This window comes from Thalassophryne amazonica, unplaced genomic scaffold, assembly GCF_902500255.1.
Source record: "Thalassophryne amazonica unplaced genomic scaffold, fThaAma1.1, whole genome shotgun sequence".
Classification (NCBI taxonomy): Eukaryota; Metazoa; Chordata; class Actinopteri; order Batrachoidiformes; family Batrachoididae; genus Thalassophryne; species Thalassophryne amazonica.
Genome location: NW_022986620.1, coordinates 1 through 21046, shown reverse-complemented (window position 1 = coordinate 21046; position 21046 = coordinate 1). Strand labels below are relative to the sequence as shown.

General features: G+C 40.9%; 1 protein-coding gene across 1 annotated transcript; it reads right to left on the bottom strand.

The window, feature by feature from the left end:
- Nucleotides 1–3293: 3293 nt before the first annotated feature.
- On the bottom strand, nt 3294–18526 carry LOC117506318 (protein O-linked-mannose beta-1,2-N-acetylglucosaminyltransferase 1-like). The gene is made up of 6 exons (XM_034165807.1): nt 18347–18526; nt 17609–17679; nt 6493–6568; nt 3712–3795; nt 3551–3592; nt 3294–3394 (listed from the first exon to the last, which is right to left on the bottom strand). Exons 1-6 carry the CDS (start codon nt 18494–18496, stop codon nt 3368–3370), a joined length of 450 nt encoding a protein of 149 aa, XP_034021698.1. The 5' UTR covers nt 18497–18526; the 3' UTR covers nt 3294–3367.
- Between the last annotated feature and the right edge of the window lie 2520 nt (nt 18527–21046).

Below are 21046 nucleotides of genomic sequence, written 5' to 3'. Positions count from 1 at the left end.
ACTAACAAAGATAGATTGATCATATTTAAGATCGAAGCATTAAATAATGGTAGGGCTTCCTTGAGCAGCCTGGTAGGAATGGGGTCTAATAAACATGTTGATGGTTTGGATGAAGTAACTAATGAAAATAACTCAGACAGAACAATCGGAGAGAAAGAGTCTAACCAAATACCGGCATCACTGAAAGCAGCCAAAGATAACGATACGTCTTTGGGATGGTTATGAGTAATTTTTTCTCTAATAGTTAAAATTTTGTTAGCAAAGAAAGTCATGAAGTCATTACTAGTTAAAGTTAATGGAATACTCAGCTCAATAGAGCTCTGACTCTTTGTCAGCCTGGCTACAGTGCTGAAAAGAAACCTGGGGTTGTTCTTATTTTCTTCAATTAGTGATGAGTAGAAAGATGTCCTAGCTTTACGGAGGGCTTTTTTATAGAGCAACAGACTCTTTTTCCAGGCTAAGTGAAGATCTTCTAAATTAGTGAGACGCCATTTCCTCTCCAACTTACGGGTTATCTGCTTTAAGCTACGAGTTTGTGAGTTATACCACGGAGTCAGACACTTCTGATTTAAAGCTCTCTTTTTCAGAGGAGCTACAGCATCCAAAGTTGTCTTCAATGAGGATGTAAAACTATTGACGAGATACTCTATCTCCCTTACAGAGTTTAGGTAGCTACTCTGCACTGTGTTGGTATATGGCATTAGAGAACATAAAGAAGGAATCATATCCTTAAACCTAGTTACAGCGCTTTCTGAAAGACTTCTAGTGTAATGAAACTTATACCCTACTGCTGGGTAGTCCATCAGAGTAAATGTAAATGTTATTAAGAAATGATCAGACAGAAGGGAGTTTTCAGGGAATACTGTTAAGTCTTCTATTTCCATACCATAAGTCAGAACAAGATCTAAGATATGATTAAAGTGGTGGGTGGACTCATTTACTTTTTGAGCAAAGCCAATAGAGTCTAATAATAGATTAAATGCAGTGTTGAGGCTGTCATTCTCAGCATCTGTGTGGATGTTAAAATCGCCCACTATAATTATCTTATCTGAGCTAAGCACTAAGTCAGACAAAAGGTCTGAAAATTCACAGAGAAACTCACAGTAACGACCAGGTGGACGATAGATAATAACAAATAAAACTGGTTTTTGGGACTTCCAATTTGGATGGACAAGACTAAGAGACAAGCTTTCAAATGAATTAAAGCTCTGTCTGGGTTTTTGATTAATTAATAAGCTGGAATGGAAGATTGCTGCTAATCCTCCGCCCCGGCCCGTGCTACGAGCATTCTGACAGTTAGTGTGACTCGGGGGTGTTGACTCATTTAAACTAACATATTCATCCTGCTGTAACCAGGTTTCTGTTAGGCAGAATAAATCAATATGTTGATCAATTATTATATCATTTACCAACAGGGACTTAGAAGAGAGAGACCTAATGTTTAATAGACCACATTTAACTGTTTTAGTCTGTGGTGCAGTTGAAGGTGCTATATTATTTTTTCTTTTTGAATTTTTATGCTTAAATAGATTTTTGCTGGTTATTGGTAGTCTGGGAGCAGGCACCGTCTCTACGGGGATGAGGTAATGAGGGGATGGCAGGGGGAGAGAAGCTGCAGAGAGGTGTGTAAGACTACAACTCTGCTTCCTGGTCCCAACCCTGGATAGTCACGGTTTGGAGGATTTAAGAAAATTGGCCAGATTTCTAGAAATGAGAGCTGCTCCATCCAAAGTGGGATGGATGCCGTCTCTCCTAACAAGACCAGGTTTTCCCCAGAAGCTTTGCCAATTATCTATGAAGCCCACCTCATTTTTTGGACACCACTCAGACAGCCAGCAATTCAAGGAGAACATGCGGCTAAACATGTCACTCCCGGTCCGATTGGGGAGGGGCCCAGAGAAAACTACAGAGTCCGACATTGTTTTTGCAAAGTTACACACCGATTTAATGTTAATTTTAGTGACCTCCGATTGGCGTAACCGGGTGTCATTACTGCCGACGTGAATTACAATCTTACCAAATTTACGCTTAGCCTTAGCCAGCAGTTTCAAATTTCCTTCAATGTCGCCTGCTCTGGCCCCCGGAAGACAACTGACTATGGTTGCTGGTGTCGCTAACTTCACATTTCTCAAAACAGAGTCGCCAATAACCAGAGTTTGATCCTCGGCGGGTGTGTCGTCGAGTGGGGAAAAACGGTTAGAGATGTGAACGGGTTGGCGGTGTACACGGGGCTTCTGTTTAGGGCTACGCTTCCTCCTCACAGTCACCCAGTCAGCCTGCTTTCCCGGCTGCTCGGGATCTGCCAGGGGGGAACTAACGGCGGCTAAGCTACCTTGGTCCGCACCGACTACAGGGGCCTGGCTAACTGTAGAATTTTCCACGGTGCGGAGCCGAGTCTCCAATTCGCCCAGCCTGGCCTCCAAAGCTACGAATAAGCTACACTTATTACAAGTACCGTTACTGCTAAAGGAGGCCGAGGAATAACTAAACATTTCACACCCAGAGCAGAAAAGTGCGGGAGAGACAGGAGAAGCCGCCATGCTAAATCGGCTAAGAGCTAGTAGCTATGCTAAGCTAGCGGATTCCTAAAAACACGCAAAGTGAATAATGTGTAAATAATTTAGAGGTGATTCAGCAGAAGGAGTGCTTTAGATAAGGCACGTCAAGATTACACTGGGAAACAAATCGTAATCTAGATAACTAGATCAATCTAACTGCGCAGATTCAACAGCTAACAGATACAGAAAAACACCGCTGTGCTCCGGAACAGGAAGTGATACAATACCGCAGTGACAGCCAACCACCAGTAGAGGCAAGCAAGAGGAATTCAGGTACATTCAGACACAGCCAATGTTCTAGGAGTACTCGCAGACCGAGAATTGTTCTAGGAGTACTCGCAGACCGAGAATGCAGTTGAAAGTTGACTTCTTTGATGTGAAGCCAGAGAGTTCGTCGCTGACTAGATGGAACTGAATCCTATTAAGAATGATCCTTGTGAGCACCTTCCCTGGCAAAGAAAGCAGTGTGATACCCCTATAGTTGTTACAGTCCAAACATTCACCTTTTCCTCTCCAGACTGGGACAAGTCCTTTCATCCAATATGTCCCAGATTGACACAAAAACAGTTTAGAATGCCAGGCATCTGCACCTGCCTGGAGGAGCTCAGCTCAAATGCCACAGATCCCTGGAGTTTTACCCACCCTCAGATGTTCCAGGGCCTCTGAACAACATTAACATTCACAGTTGACCGGAGAAGAAGCTACAATAACCCTATTGCCAGAGATATCAAACATCTCACCAGGAACATGAGCCAGAAGCAACTGCTCCAAGTGTCCGGCCCACTGTGACGGAACAGCAGAGGCATCTATCAGGACTGAACCATCTTCCACCATAACTGGAGCAAACAGTAAATAATTATCTTTAGATTAGAGCGCACTAACAGATGTTTCCATGAATACTCTGGTTTTTCCAAGACGACTCTCCCCAACGTCACAAACCTGCCATCAAACGCCTTAAACTGTTTGCTGAAAATACAAAGTGAAACACTCACTGGGTGAAGGTTGAAGGATGCAGTCAGACTGGCTTTGTAGTGCTGGAAGGACACCGACAAGAGTTATTCAGGACACGTCCCATGAAGCTGTTAGCGGACCATCTCCACATGTGATGACTATTTTATAGGTTATTTTCCAGTCTGGTTTTGGTCTTGTTTACCTGAGAGACTCTGGCATTCTTGATGCTGATGGGCGTGTGCTGAACCCCCTTCAGGCCAAACAGTTCCACCACATCCATTGGTTCCTGAACCATGAACACAAAAACACAAGTGCTGAAACAAGTTTGTCAAAGGACTACAAACTGGGAAAAGGAATCTGATTTAAATGCTTTTTCCCTCCATATAAATATAAAAAAAAACAGTCTGATTCTCTGGAGTTAGTGGAGCAGTGCAGCATCATAAATACTCCCTAAAAGATACAGTTTTAACTATCCATGACTGAATGTTCTGGAGTTATGGGGTAAAAACAGCACAAATGTGACAAAGGTCAGTTACAGTTTGTACAGGGGTCAAAAGTTAAAGTTGCTTTAATTTGGGTAAAAAGTGATGAACATGAATTATTGGTCGAGTTAACAGGGTTTTCAAATGGAATAGTTTGCACCATGTGTCATGCTCAGTTGCCATGTTAACATATGTCACAGATTCCAATGAACACTGACCTTATTTGACCTTGCAGACTACACATTTAACAGTCAAAACTATTCCATTTATTAATCCTATTAGCTCAACCAATAATTTGGACCACTTTTTTTTTTTTTTTTTTTAAACCAAAATTGGAGCAACTTTAACTTTTGACTCCTGTACCAAATGAAACTGACTTTTGTCACCATTCTTAATGTTTTTACCCCATAACATAACATAGTCCAAACTATACCTTTTTGGAATCTTTGTGATCAGACACATAATGTGGTATAGAAAAATCAGCCAATCAGAGTGCATGTACTCTCATAGGTGTAGTTTTCAATATGATTGGAGCATTTTAAATTTTGACCCCTGTGTAATTCTTAATATTGGATTTTCAAGTGACCGGCACTTTTTTCCCCCTCAAACACTGATTCGTGAAGAACATTCATACCAAATCTGATGCTTGTATCATCATGTGAAGGATTGTTTCAGTTATCTGCTGGACTAAGTCATTCAAATTCAGATTAAAAACTCATCTGTTTTCCCTTTCATACAGCCAGTATACCTGTGTAAGATCAAACCATTTTTCTTCTCCTTTTAGACTGTGTTATTAACAATGCAGCAGGTCTCAGCCTCATTATATCTAAATTCTTGGTCTGTTAGCAAAGCAGAGGGCTAGCTGCCGGTGACCACATTAGCACCCTCTCTGCCTCTGTGTTGGTTGACTGATAGGAACTAGTGTTTTAGGTGGCGTTACCTCTGGTCAAATGATTCTAACTCTGAGATATGCCAAAACTGGACCCGAGACCATGGATTTTGTCACCATCTCTTGAATAACTACACAGCCACTTGAGACTGCTGGCCTAAAGGATACTGCTGGAACATTTTAGAATCAGATCTGTTTTGGACTAGGTTTTGCTGCCATTTTTGTCTGCATTTTGTTCATTTGTACTTTGTTTTATGCTCTCTGTTATGGTTAGGATGGGTGAAGCAGTGGGTCACCCCTCAGAGTCTGATCTGCTGGAGGTTTCTTCCTCAAAAATGTGCCAGAGGGAGTTTTTCCTTACTACTGCCACCTGTGTGCTTGCTCAGAGGGGTTTGGCAAGGTTAGACCTTACCAATGTGAAGCACCTTGGGGCAACTTTGTTCTGATTTGATGCTATATAAATTCACTTGACTGTTCACAGTTTCCACATCAGCAAGGACATTTTAAACTGTGGTCTATAAATCCCTCACTGAGTCACTTATTTTCAATATCTCATCCTGGTACAATTTCCTCACTATCAAACAAAGAAATAAGGTTCTCCGCACCATCAGTCATGCAAGCAAAATAACTGGCTCACCCCAAACCCCTCTGTCTGAGCTATATAGTCGCTTGGTGATCAGGAAAGCCACCCTGATCACTGAGGACACCCCCTCCACCACTCCTTCCAGTTAATGCCATCAGGCAGGCGGTACATAGTTCCTCTGGCCCACAAAAATATTTACAAGAACTCTTCATCCCCTCTGCTGTAGTAGCCCTCCCTCACAGAAATATTTAACCCTAACTTTTAAGATTTATGTAATTTTATTACATGACAAATTCCCATTTACTTTTTTTTTTTTTTTTTTTTTAGATAATTTTAATACAAACCTACCACATAAACCTTACATGATGCATATTCGTTACTGTAATAAATCCTATTTATTTTGAATTAAATTCAAACAATATACTTTATGTATTTTAATACTGTCATTATTGATTTAGAGTAATTATATTTTATTAATACTAAATACATAAAGCTGAGGAGTATACATTTCAAATAATACGATTTATTACAGTAATGAATATGCATCATGTAAGGTTTATTTGGTAGGTTTGTATTAAAATTATCTAAAAAAAAAAAGTAAATGGGAATTTGTCATGTAATAAAATTACATAAATCTTAAAAGTTAGGGTTAAATATTTCTGTGAGTGCTTAATAAGACCAGATAGACGCTTGTGCTGTCAATCAATCTTTTTTTTTTTCTCCAGTGAAGTTTTGTGTGAGTATTTGGTGTGTTTTATGAGCCATTTGCTGAAGACAGACAAAGATTATTCTGTTTTATTCATTCATATATATATATATATATATATAAATAAAAACAAATGTACTATTTCACAGTATGTTCTACAATAGTCACAAAAAAACTTTCCCAAGTGGTGCAGGCCTACATATTTTCTCAAGCTTTTAATTCTGTGTTGATGTTTTTATATGTTTCAGAAAACAAAACACTTTTAAAGAAAGACAAAAAAAAAAAAAAAAAAAATGGGGAGTTACAATAACTATTTTTTGTACCTCATAATATCCATCGATGAAGACGGTGATCATCTGTGGGTTTACGCCGTGAGCAGACAGCAGAGATCTGAGCATCCTGAAGACAGAGCAGCACAGAGTCACTTTATTTTAACAAACACACACTCCATCATTTCTCTTCCCGGTTTACACAAAATGCTTTTATTTATTCATTAAAAAAATAAATAAAATCAACCCTTTAATTATTTAATATCTACTCTTGTGTTGCCCGTGGGGATCCACGGGCTCTAGATTGGGATAGGTAGCTGATATTTTTCAAGGGTGGTAATAAATTGTGCAAAGTTTCTATAATGAGTTGGAATGGTGTGTGAGTCCAGAATGTTTTTACAACCTTAGACCTCAGCAGATTTCAGAAGAAGAACTAAACACTTATTACCTGTTGTCATTTTTAAATGTTACATTAAGACAAATTATTTATAAACTGTTTAGGTTCTTGTTATCATATACACATTATTATCATCAGTATTATTATTACTATTTTATTATCTCTATTTTGTCATTTGATTTTTAAAAGGAACACAATGGAAGTAAGTGTTTTCACCTCCTTGTGCTATCCATGTATTTTAACATTTACAATTATATCATACACCTACATTCAGCTTACGAAATAAAACACACATATACACACACACACACACACACGTGCGCTTTTAATCTAAAGATGATTTACCGCCCCCTGCTGGATTGGTGTGCAAGTCCAGAATGTAATTAGCAATGTCCGTTGTTCAGTGTTGTTACATAATATCTGTTATTTCTTCATTAATATTAGTACTATCAACTTTGTGTTTTGGCGCCGTTCATCCTTGACCCAAAATACATAAAAATAGCAAATGGCAGATGCAGCCCAGTCTCACTTTTTTTTTTTGCTCCCATCACGAAATGAGTCAAATTTTCAATTTTTTTTAAACTCACTATTACTAACCCTACTCCTTCCCCCCACCCTAACCATAACCACCCCGACCCCCCCCCCCCCCCCCGCTTCACTTTTCATTTCATGCAGCCATCACAGAATGAATTAGAATGAATGTGCTGCTGTGATGAAAATGAGGCGCTTTTCGTCACAATATCATGAACCAATAGATTAATGTATATTTCATGCTGCTGAATCACGACTTGCTGTGAGACCAGGTTGGGCAGATGTCAGCTCTTCAGTTTCTCCGTGATCAAAGTTGCACACACGCACAGCTTTTTGTTTTTTCTGCATTCTACCATAAGCAGGTGCTTCAATTTTACACACCCACAAACAAGAGGGCGGTGGAAGTCCTCAAACGCACTACACTTCTCACTCATGGTAACGGCAACATGACACGTAACTGACTAAACCAATTGAACTACAAAACACAAATCAATAACACTAACAACACTGTTAAACATGAACCACAATAGCACTTAAAACCTCAAACTCCCATGTTGCATTGCAGCGCAATGTCCAATGTTCACTGGTGTTATCCAGTATCGTTAATTTCCTATCAACTTTCTGTTTTTGCAGCGTTCATCCTTGACCCAAAATACATAAGCATACCAAACGACAAATGTCAGCTCTCCCCCGGTTTCTCCGTGATGAAAGCTATACACACAGGCCACTTGACTGGTATAATATAGATAATTCCTGCCTGCAGGTATCATTTCAAACATTTAGCCTCTGCCCCGTATCTGTGCATATCCACAAATTTAAAATGCATTATGAATGGATTTTTTTTCTGCCACTAGATGTCACATTAGCGTCACACATCAGGACCTAAACAGTGTCTGCCAATGCAGCGGTGACTCCTCAACTCGACTCCTCAAAATCCCTCCTCTGCATCAAGCAACAAGGAACGACAGTTTCAGCTTAACAGCTCTCTGTGCGGGAACAGTCAGACGTATGTGGATTGTATTCCAACCATGTCCATGGACAGAGACATTTTCAGCTACCGAATTTCTGGAGAATAGATGTTCCACACCAAATAATAATAATAAATAATATAATAAAAAAATAAAAAATTCAACATCTATGTAGTGAGCAGTGTTTATAAAAAAAAAAAAAAAAAAAAAAAAAAAAAAAGGTGTAGGGAGTTTTCTCTCTTCTCACTCAAGCCGCGGTCCCACCGAATAATGAAGGATGAAGAAGGAGCCACGCACCCTGTTTTTTTTGTTTCATGAGCTATCCGTGGCATTATAGAGGCTCTGAGTGGCTCTTAGAGGCATTATCTTCAGTTAACGAGGCTCCTCTCTGAGCGTGGCACTAATTTCTACATGTTCAAAATTTAGCAACAACAGCGTGGTGCAGTTTGTGTTCGAGTTACTGCGACGGCTTAGAGGCATTTGCGTGGTGCTTACGAGTCTGCAAAAAGTCCATTATCCGTGCGCCTGGCACCTTCACAGGACCTGAGAGGCTATTTTTGGAGCGGCTCCTCACTCTTGCGCACACAACTGCACCTGCTCTGTGCGCTGGACTCTATATAAAATAATTATTTTGTAGCAGATTAATCATTTTCTGCCAAACCTTGGATGCTGAAAACACACCTCTTCTAGAAGCAGCGGACTGTTTCATCTGGACGCTTTTTTCCCTCTCTTTCCTGCTCCATGTGGAATGTATTTTGAACAGCTTAAGGTAATTATTTTTAATGTTTTTTATAGCTTGATAAAACAGTTCTGAGCTGTAAAAGTATGTCTGTATGTTGATGTCTGTTGTATGTAAAAGTATGTTGATTTAATATCTTGTAAATGGATCACATGAGCTCCGCTGTGTGTGCGCACTGACGCAGTGACTCATCATCACGCTTCAAACGAGCATTTAGGCAGAACGCCAGCTCACAAAAGAAGATATTTCAGTCAATATTGGACGAACACAAAGTTAAAATTTTGGTGACTGCGTGAAAGTGGATGTGTGTTTAAAGCCATGGAAGATAATAACTCCAGTGGAGCAGCTAAAAGCAGGAGCTGTGCGGCAACAGAGGTGGACAGCGTGCAAAAGACCGATTTTGAAGACATAACACAAAGTTAAAGTTGTATCATGATAACTTGTAAGCTGCGGAAGAAATAAAGAAAAAAAAATGTATATATATATATATATATATATATATATATATATATATACATACATACATACATACACACACACACACACATTGAAAATGATCCACAGGTGTATATAATAAAAGGGCCACCTCATTCTATATGCAGAACAGCACCGCACGCAAATGAGCGCTTTTGCAGAAATAAACGGACGAACACAAAGTCAAAAGTGGATTCACGTTGTAAAAATGATTGTGTTTAAAGCCAAGGAATAAATAAAGCCAGCAAGCCATGGATGGAAAGGAAGCCACTTTATATACATACACACACAACACACGGTCAGTGAGAAAAGTATCAGACCTTTTTATTTTATGCAAAAAATATATGGATTTGATTCATATGTTTTTACGTCAGCCAAGCTTGAACCTTCGTGCGCATGCGTGAGTTTTTCCACGCCTGTCGGTTGCGTCATTCACCTGTGGGCAGGCTTTGAGTGAGCACTGCTCCACCTCTCTCGTCGTTGTTTCATTGCGAGGAAATGGTGGAATGATTTGGGCTTTTTTTCCATCAGAATTTTTTCAGAAACTGTTAGAGACAGGCAGCTGGAAACCATTCGAAAAATTTATCTAGCTTTCGGTGAAAATTTTACGGGCTTCACAGAGAATAAGGAGTGTTACTACAGCTTTAAGGATGGCCCACAATGGCGCGCCGCGCTCCGAGCCGCCATCGAGAGGCAGAAAACACCACATCATTTCTAAACGGATGGCTGTGTGGAGCCGGGGCCGTCGTGAGCAATTTCTCTGGTTATCACAAGAGCTGGACATCAGCCATTTTCCGGCAGATTTCACTTTTAACATGAGATTTTGTCATGGAAAGCCGTGCGGAGGCTTCGCGCATCACGACCGATTCGCTGATGAAGCGAGACAAAGGAACACCTCCGTTTCGGAGTGTTAGAGGACAAGTTGGGACATGTCCAGCTCTCCACAATTTCTCTTATACTCACTCGACTGGTAAGCACTGAAAGCCGAGATAGGCATGTCCCAACTTGTCCTGGACCAGTGCTCACTCAAAGCCTGCTCACAGGCGAATGACGCAACCGACAGGCATGGAAAAACTCACGCATGCGCATGAAGGTTCAAGCTTGACTGACGTAAAAACATATGAATCAAATCCATATTTTTTGCATAAAATAAAAAGGTCGGATACTTTTCTCACAGACCTCGTATATATTGAAAATGATCCACAGGTGTATATAATAAAACGGCCACCTCATTCTGTATGCAGAAGGGCACTGCGCGCAAAAGAGCAGCTTTTGCAGAAATAAACGGACGAACACAAAGTTAAAAGTGGATTCACGTTGTAAAAATGATTGTGTTTAAAACCAGGGAAAAAACAAAGCCAGCAAGCCACGGATGGAAAGGAAGCCACTTAGAACACAGAGGCGGCTGTCCATGAAAGGACAACAGCAGCACGCGCGCACAAAAGAACGATTTTGCAGAAATAAACGGACAAACAACGTTTTGTGCGTTTAAAGCCGCAGAAGAAAAAGCCAGAGAGCCGCGGAGCCAGCAAGGAGCACAGAGGCGGCTCTCCAGGAACCCGTGGTTTAGGTCTAGCTGGTCTGGTGCATTACATGTAGACAGCAGCCTGGCGCACAGCGCACAACTGCGGAACTGTGCTGGAGTGTCTATTTTTGGACTGCATTTAAAAAAAAAAAAAAAAAAAAGGGACATCTTTAAATGGTGCTGTGAATTGAAAACTCACACTTTGAAGGGACCAGGTGTGGGAGGGCTGGAGGTTTGGACCAAACTCATGCCTAAACGTGCGCCAACATGGTGTTATCATGGTGCTATCATGGCACTACGTGGCTTAGTGTGGCTGATGCGAGCCATTCGAGGCTGTAATGACAGGTGGTTGTGGCTCACTAGAGGCTGCTACGCGGCACATGCGGGGTACAGAGAGGCACATAGTGGCACCTTCATAGTGGATACATGATAGATGAAAACGTGGGTCATTCTTCAAATAATCACCCCACACCCATGCGTTGCTCCTTCAGCCATCATTATTCGGTGGGACCGAGGCATCACAGATGTGCTCGCTCATGGGGTGGGTCAGATCAAGACCTTGCTCGTGTCTGATGCCTTGTAGTGATTTAGTGCTGTATAAGTTACTGTACTCACATGTCAGAACACTGCGGGCGATCTGTGTTCAACTCTGCCTGAAAAGGCAGCGGGCAGATGGAAAAGCCAATATTAAAATCTGTCAGCTCACCTGCCTCTCTATTATAGGTCAATAAAAATTGCATATCAAACGCCTCCTGTCCATGTGATCTGCTGTGCGGCGCCCCCTCCCTCTACAATCCACCTGCAGGCTCCGACTGAAGAACTGTATCAGAGTTCAAATCAGAGGTAATCAAGTCAAAGTGAATGGTAATTCCGGGAATAGCCAAACAAGGACAGCAGATGCATTATCCAGAGAGCAGCGGGATGAACGCAGCTTCCCTACCAAACATCCCAAATAAAAAAGAAATCTCAAATAACTCATGTGCTTAGTGCTGTTCAGATCTGTTCGGCATTGCGTGCAATTCTCATACTGTAAATTCTCAAAACTGACATAACTTTCAAGCGACTACTACAGTACACAGATGTCATCATCACAGGTAAGACGTGGAAGCCACGAGAAAATGCCATGAAAGCTCAATTTTTTTTTTCTTTTTACGACGTGATGGAGTCACAATTTTTTTACTATTTTAGGGTGCGCGTAAGATCAACTTTCATTTAAAAAAATGGGGGTAGGGGTCGGGTGGGGGGAAGTTTCTAATCTACAGATACGGGAACTGAAATTAACCCTGTGAACTCTACTGGTGTGCCGCTGCGTCAAACACATATGACCAATTTAAGCTGACGTAACACCCAGTCTGCTCCACTCTGAGTCTCCAATTGAATGTGTAGACTCCAACCTATATACCAGTTTTAAATTTTGTTAATAGGCCTAGTTACAACTTGACTTATGAATATTTTTATGCCATGCTTTTTCCTGAAGATTACAGTAATTTTTGGTGCGCATTTTTTGTAGAAACCCCGCAGCAAACAGGAGTGTCATTTCCTTGTCTAGCTGCAGAAGCGCGAAGAAACAACTTTCCCTTTATCACTGGTGAAAACACGAGCTAAAACCGATCCAAAAAAAAAAAAAAAAAAAAAAAAAACAACCCCACGTGTACTTGATCACAGACCCCACATGGCTTTGCTTGTAGGTGTGCGCTTTGTGCAGGACACTCGCAAACAGGTGTTTGTTTTCTTCCTTCTCTGCTCTCTGCCCGTAGCAACTAAAAGTAAAGTGTAAAAAAAAAAAAAACACAAATTTCTATATCATTGGGGGAAAATGCACGACCTAAGCCAATAAAAAAATGATCCCCAATCCACATAATTTGATCGCTGAGGAAGGAAAACCGATTGTGACTTGGTACTGAGAGAAAAGGAGACAGCGATCAAACAGTTTTAATATTTGAGAGATTTGTGATATTTGGTGTGTGTAGTTATGCTGTCGTGGAGTGTATTTAGTATGTACTGTTGTCGTTTTGGTTTTGTGTGTAAAAATAATGAGAAGTCTCAAGAATGTGGAGCAGGCACTTCAGCTTTTTTTTTTAGCTGGAAGAAAACTATGCGCAGAGCGCGTCATCACAGTGTGAACCAGACAGTCAAGATTCTGATTGACTCAATGATCTCTCTATTGTTCTGGATGAGCAACCAGAGCAGGTGGATCTACCAATGTGCACACAGAGCTCTACACAGAGGATCAGACGGCGACGCCTCTGCTCCAAGGTCCAGATCACTGCTCGCATGCGCAGCAGAGCCACGCCCCAGCTTTGACTGATGGAAGGCAGAGGAGGATGCTGAGACTGCACCATCAGTAAGCAGGTTCCCGCAATGGGGAACACCAGGAGTCCAGGTGGAGATACTTTCCACCAAAGTCCAAAAGACCTTTTTCTATTGTTTTTGGGGGGTTGCCATTGACAGTCAGGACAATCTGCACCAACACCAACAAAAATACTGCAAAAACAAGAAATTAGGGAAAAGTACAAATGGACAGACATTGAGATGGAAGATGTACAACTTTTTTTGGGCTTCTGATGTACATGTCACTGGTGTCGCTGCCACGTCTCCAGGACTACTGGAAACAGAATCATATTTGTCTGTACCCCTTCCAACTAAAGTAATGACCAGACCACAGATTTAGATCCATATTTTACAGAGAGGGGTGAAGGATGGATGCTGGACTGATAGACATTCCCTGTCCTACACCAGTTGTGGCCTATATGTAAAACATAAGTGGAATCTACAGTAGTGTTCAGAATAATAATAGTGCTATGTGAATAAAAAGATTAATCCAGGTTTTGAGTATATTTCTTATTGTTACATGGGAAACAAGGTACCAGTAGATTCAGTAGATTCTCACAAATCAACAAGACCAAGCATTCATGATATGCACACTCTTAAGGCTATGAAATTGGACTATTAGTAAAAAAAAAATAAAAAAAAAAGTAGAAAAGGGGGTGTTCACAATAATAGTAGCATCTTCTGTTGACGCGACAAACTCAAAACTATTATGTTCAAACTGCTTTTTTTAGCAATCCTGTGAATCACTAAACTAGTATTTAGTTGTATAACCACAGTTTTTCATGATTTCTTCACATCTGCGAGGCATTAATTTTGCTGGTTTGGAACCAAGATTTTGCTGGTTTACTAGTGTGCTTGGGGTCATTTTCTTGTTGAAACACCCATTTCAAGGGCATGTCCTCTTCAGCATAAGGCAACATGACCTCTTCAAGTATTTTGACATATCCAAACTAATCCATGATACCTGGTATGCAATATATAGGCCCAACACCATAGTAGGAGAAACATGCCCATATCATGATGCTTGCACCACCATGCTTCACTGTCTTCACTGTGAACTGTGGCTTGAATTCAGAGTTTGGGGGTCATCTCACAAACTGTCTGCGGCCCTTGGACCCAAATAGAACAATTTTACTCATCAGTCCACAAAATATTCCTCCATTTCTCTTTAGGCCAGTTAATGTGTTCTTGACAAATTGTAACCTCTTCTGCACATGTCTTTTATTTAACAGAGGGACTTTGCAGGGGATTCTTGGAAATAAATTAGCTTCACACAGGCGTCTAACTGTCTTTGATCATCCTGGAGCTGATCAATGGGTGAGCCTTTGCCATTCTGGTTATTATTCTATCCATTTTGATGGTTGTTTCCATTTTTTTTCCACGCGTCTTTTTTTTTGTCCATTTGAAAGCATGGAGATCATTGTAGATGAACAGCCTATAATTTTTTGCACCTGCGTATAAGTTTTCCCCTCTCCAATCAACTTTTTAATCAAACTTCGCTGTTCTTCTGAACAATGTCTTGACGTCCCACTTTCCTCAGGCTTTCAAAGAGAAAAGCATGTTCAACAGGTGCTGGCTTCATCCTTAAATAGGGGACACCTGATTCACACCTGTTTGTTCCACAAAACTGATGAACTCACTGATTGAATGCCACACTACTATTATTGTGAACACCCCCTTTTCTACTTTTTTTTTTTTTTACTATAGCCCAATTACATAGCCTTAAGAGTGTGCATATCATGAATACTTGGTCTTGTTGGATTTGTGAGAATCTACTGGTACCTTGTTTCCCATTAACAGCAAAAAATATACTCAAAACCTGTATTAATCTTTTTAGTCACATAGCACTATTATTATTCTGAACACTACTGCACCTGTCCAACCAGCTCATCCAGTAGTACTCCACCCATAGAAAAACTGCTCACTGGTACAGGACTGTGTTGCTGCACTTCCTTGACATTGCAACCACAAATGCATTCATCTTGCACTGAGATCAGCAGAACAACGCTCCTGTGCCAGTCATAGATCCTGGCCAAAAAGCCACCAAAGGCAAACTGAGGTGCCAATGCTGCCTCCAGCTGGACAACAGGAGGAGGGAAACACCCTGAAAGTATCAGGCCTGTGATGTGCTCCCGTTTTTTTTGTGCTGGACAGGATTTTTTTTTTTTTTTCCTTCTGAGTGACACAAATAATTTGAGTTGCATCTTATTTTGACATCTGATTGTTTGTAAATAGTTTAGCATTAGCATTTCCTGCACTACATTTGAACATGTTTTTGAAATTTACAATTTATATTTACATTCTAAGCTTATTGTGACATCAGATTGTTTTTGTAAATAGTTGGAAAAAAACAACTGAAGCATTTCCTGCATTTAATGTAAATAGTTGTGTATAACTTGTTGTCTGCAACATTGTACATGTTTTTGAAATTTACAATTCATATTTACATTTAAAGTTATAAAAATGGTTCGTTAAATGCATTGTGGTTTTCACAGTAAAAAAAAAAAAAAAAAAAAAAAAAAAAAAAAAAAAAAATTCTACTCATGTTTTTGCATGAATTTAGGTACATTATGTTGATACATGCCAGAATGAAAGAAAAACTAAGGTCACTGTAAATCTAAAAAGTAGTCAAAAGCAGTCAATTATACCCTGGACTCCAGAGGGTTAAAATGGTGAATACTACTGTATCTTTATAAAGGCGGGGAGGGGCAATAGTTTCACAATAAACATGCAAATGTGAGAAATCTCAGTCAGAGGGAGGAAAAGCTCAGAGCAGAGAGAGAGTGGTGCATTATTTTCTGCAAAGGGTGCCATTAAAGCCCCTTTCACACCGGGGGTGCTCCCAGTTGCAACCATGCGTCATTATGATGCCGCCACCTGGAAGCACTCAGTGTCGAGATGATGCAGCTCTGCGCCACAACAGCGCAATGGGCACAAGGAGGAAGCAAGTCGGGTGCGAAAAATTAAACCTGTTTAATTTTTTGGGCGTCCTGTGCTCGACGCAGAAAGGAAGTGGTTCCAGCGCAAAGAGGCATTACCCGGCGTGACTCGGAAGCCAATTTATGATTCCTGCTGTGTTCCGTTGTTCCCGCAGTATAAATCACACAGTGATTTTTTTATACCGTGTACTTAATGCAGTAAAAACTACACGCTGAGAAAAAAAAAGGAAAAAAAATGCAGACTGATTGCCAGAAATATCCAGTAAAAAAGCCCGGACATTTCTAGTCCACTCATGGACGTTCGTTGACGCGCGCACATGTGAACAATTAAAAGAAAAAAAAAGTCTGGCTGCAGGCATTAGTTCCTTGTTCTCCTGCTCAAACTCTCACATCACAGTTTAAAAAAAGGACAAAAAAGGACATAAGTCCTGAGACAGGACATGTCAACATCAAGTAGAACTCCAGACATCACATTTACTTGACAGTTCGTTCGCGCACACGTGCATCTCGCAGTCAAAGGAGGAAAGAAAAGAAAAAAAAAAAAATTTGTCTGCAGGCACATAGTTCCTTTCTCTTCTCAGACTCTCTCATCACAGTTAAAAAAGGACATAAGTCCAGGACATGTCAACATCAAGTAGAACTCCAGACATCTCCACATTTGCTCAAGGACGGTTCGTGCGCATCTCGCGGTCAAGGGAGGAAAGATAAACTATAACAGAACTCAGAGCGCAGCCCTGCACAACAACAAGTAGAAGAGAAGTCAGAGTGCACAGTCTGTCTGCAGCCAAACTGTGCATTCTGACTTCTCTGTGCAGAGAACCTGCAGGCTGCGTTCTCACCTCCTCTCTGCCCCCTGCTGCGCGCACCTGACGCAGAAAATTCCTGCGTGGTCATGACGCCACGGGAAGTAACTGGGAGCAGCCACGGTGTGAAAGGGGCATAAGCCACTAAATTTTTACAGAATCTGAATTAGGGCACTTTTAATAGAAAGTCTCCCATATTAGACTCAATCACGGTCATTAAAACTGCTTACATGAACATGACCCATCGTGGAATTAAACAGTTTCATGGTCTGTTGAACACATAATTGTTAATATTTAAACTTTATCAGAAAATCGGATGAAAAACCTCATCGGATATGAACTTTATTTTAAATTTAATGTCCTGCTGCACAGACTCATTCTGTCTCATGATATACTACATCAAGCATCAGCAAGTCCAACTTTAACTGTGTCCTTTTGATGACGACGAGTGACATTGTTGTACCGGTACAGGTAGTTGGGTCTGTTCCCTGCAATGACCGCAACGGGCACGTTGAAGACCTTGTTGTTGTACAACTGAAAAAAACAAAAATGAAAGTGAGCGGTAAATCACTTTATCTGTATTGTTTTGGTTCAGAGTTAAAAAAAAAAAAAAAAAAAAAAAAAAAAGAAACAACAACAACAAAAAAAACTACAGACATTCATCATGAAATGCCCCGCATGCAGTATTATTTCCATGCAAAATGCTAGTAATATGTACTTGTATGAGGTGGGTATTGGTTGAAGCCTTATGTGTTTGATGTTGGAGATTGCATAATATTTATTTAGAGGAGGTGACAAACAGTGACCATAAAAAAGTCGTCACGGTCGTCAGCCTTCAAAACAAATGCACCCAATGGTGACCTTGAAACGGAGGTCAAGGTCACTGGCCTTCAAACCCATGCGAAGTACTCCTCCAAGGCATGTACCCACCAAATATGAAGTTTCTGTGAGCAATAGGTGTTGAGCTATGCAAAACAGGTAATGTTTCTGTCACTGCTGCTGTCGCCGTGTTTTGCATCACTGCTTGCTTAACGGTTTCTTCGTGTGTTTTCACCTGTTTACAGGGGCAGCAAACTGCTGCTGTAATACTAAGCTAGACATTTTTGTAAATGAAGAACAGTGACTCATACTAGATCAACAGAGTGGGTGGGTGGTGGTGGGTGGGCGACGGGAGGACAGTAACACTGGTTTCAGAACTTACAGGATCTGGGTTGAACTCTATTGGTGCCGGATCTTTGCAGCTGCAGATGCTGCCGTATCCTTCCACTTTGCTGCAGAACAGCTTCCTCCGCCTGTTGAGTTCCGTGTCAGCCCAGCGACACTCGGCCTCTGTGGGTTGAGGAGAAACCATATTCAGGTTGGTAGGAATCTGTCCAAACTCAATGCACCCCTCAACTTTCACCCAGAGCCTCAATCCATAAAAGTAAAAAAGGCGCACAGAAATCTGAGAACCATCAAACCCAAATCAAACACACAGAAAGTTGCCCATCCTCAACACCAACTCTGAAGTCCACCTGTCCACAGGAGACGTGACACTGTAGAATTAGTACCCCTCCTATTGCATCATGAATCCAACTGTTAGGGTCGCGTCCATATTTCCTTTAAATGTGTAATCAGCATTATTTAGACATTCAATTGATGATATCAGAAAACAGCTGTGGAAGTAACAGTGTTTTACATCCGGTTCACTTGATCAATACTTTGGGATTCATCTTTACAAGAGGGCTGAGAGAGAATTCAAACTTTACAATGACAGAACCACACACACACACACGACTCCCTGGACTCATCCATCAGAAGTGTCTCTGTATGTGGTGAAAGTGTTTAACATTCACTGATCTCAGCAGGGACATTCATGTCTCTGGGTCCTCGTCCTTTGAGATACAGAGACTCCTGGAAGTTCTTAGGAAGTCGAGGTCAAAAGGTCAGAAGTGTTTAGCAATGCCAAGATCTCTGCAAGACAATGAGGGCCCCAAGTCTTCAGGGTGCTTCCTGTCCTGACTCTAGCCAGTGACCTGAGTTAAAAACTGAATGTCTTTGGTCCCAGGTCTCTGTGGAGGATCTTTGGGTCCTGCTGGATTGACTTTACGACAAATGAATGGTTACTTAGTGAGACTCAAAGGAGGAGGATCACTGACACTGTGAGGGAACATCAGACACCACATTTAGTCCATGTGGTGAGTTTCTCTGGACATGATCCAGGACACAGGTGTCTCAGTGCTGAGGACCCCAAAGACGGTTAAGAACACACCCACATTTCACCTGGCTGCAGCAGATACAATAGTGTTCAGAATAATAGTAGTGCTATGTGACTAAAAAGATTAATCCAGGTTTTGAGTATATTTCTTATTGTTACATGGGAAACAAGGTACCAGTAGATTCAGTAGATTCTCACAAATCCAACATTCATGATATGCACACTCTTAAGGCTATGAAATTGGGTTATTAGTAAAAAAAAAAGTAGAAAAGGGGGTGTTCACAATAATAGTAGTGTGGCATTCAGTCAGTGAGTTTGTCAATTTTGTGGAACAAACAGGTGTGAATCAGGTGTCCACTATTTAAGGATGAAGCCAGCACCTGTTGAACATGCTTTTCTCTTTGAAAGCCTGAGGAAAATGGGACGTTCAAGACATTGTTCAGAAGAACAGCGTAGTTTGATTAAAAGTTGATTGGAGAGGGGAAAACTTATACGCAGGTGCAAAAAATTATAGGCTGTTCATCTACAATGATCTCCAGTGCTTTAAAATGGACAAAAACCAGAGACGCATGGAAGAAAATGGAAAACAACCATCAAAATGGATAGAATAATAACCAGAATGGCAAAGGCTCACCCATTGATCAGCTCCAGGATGATCAAAGACAGTCTGGAGTTACCTGTAAGTGCTGTGACAGTTAGAAGACGCCTGTGTGAAGCTAATTTATTTGCAAGAATCCCCCACAAAGTCCCTCTGTTAAATAAAAGACGTGCAGAAGAGGTTACAATTTGCCAAAGAACACATCAACTGGCCTAAAGAGAAATGGAGGAATATTTTGTGGACTGATGAGAGTAAAATTGTTCTTTTTGGGTCCAAGGGCCGCAGACAGTTTGTGAGACGACCCCCAAACTCTGAATTCAAGCCACAGTTCACAGTGAAGACAGTGAAGCATGGTGGTGCAAGCATCATGATATGGGCATGTTTCTCCTACTATGGTGTTGGGCCTATATATCGCATACCAGGTATCATGGATCAGTTTGGATATGTCAAAATACTTGAAGAGGTCATGTTGCCTTATGCTGAAGAGGACATGCCCTTGAAATGGGTGTTTCAACAAGACAATGACCCCAAGCACACTAGTAAACCAGCAAAATCTTGGTTCCAAACCAACAAAATCAATGCCTCACAGATGTGAAGAAATCATGAAAAACTGTGGTTATACAACTAAATACTAGTTTAGTGATTCAAAGGATTGCTAAAAAAGGAGTTTGAACATAATCGTTTTGAGTTTGTAGCGTCAACAGCAGATGCTACTATTATTGTGAACACCTTTTCTACTATTTTTTACTAATAGCCCAATTTCATAGCCTTAAGAGTGTGCATATCATGAATGCTTGGTCTTGTTGGATTTGTGAGAATCTACTGGTATCTTGTTTCCCATGTAACAATAAGAAATATACTCAAAACCTGGATTAATCTTTTTAGTCACATAGCACTACTATTATTCTGAACACTACTGTACATGGTTAAATTCAAGACTGAGGATGGGCTTGTTGTCTTCGTGGTGGTTGCCATCCAGGGCACACCAGCTGAGAGTCCGTGTGGACTCTGTCCACTCAGTCGTGACTGTTGTACTGTTTGCAGTTTTGTGTCCACAAAATCTTTGCTGTGTGTGAACTGCACATGAAATGGACATGACCACCTGG

What these genes read in the sequence shown, in the direction of transcription:
- LOC117506318 (XM_034165807.1), bottom strand. Translation starts at nt 18,496, where the DNA reads ATGGTTTCTCCTCAACCCACAGAGGCCGAGTGTCGCTGGGCTGACACG. An exon ending in TAGAGTTCAACCCAGATCCT is followed by an intron (nt 17,680 to 18,346) that starts GTAAGTTCTGAA and finishes TGTTTTTTTCAG; the next exon opens with TTGTACAACAACAAGGTCTT. An exon ending in AGACCCAACTACCTGTACCG is followed by an intron (nt 6,569 to 17,608) that starts GTACAACAATGT and finishes CTCTGTCTTCAG; the next exon opens with GATGCTCAGATCTCTGCTGT.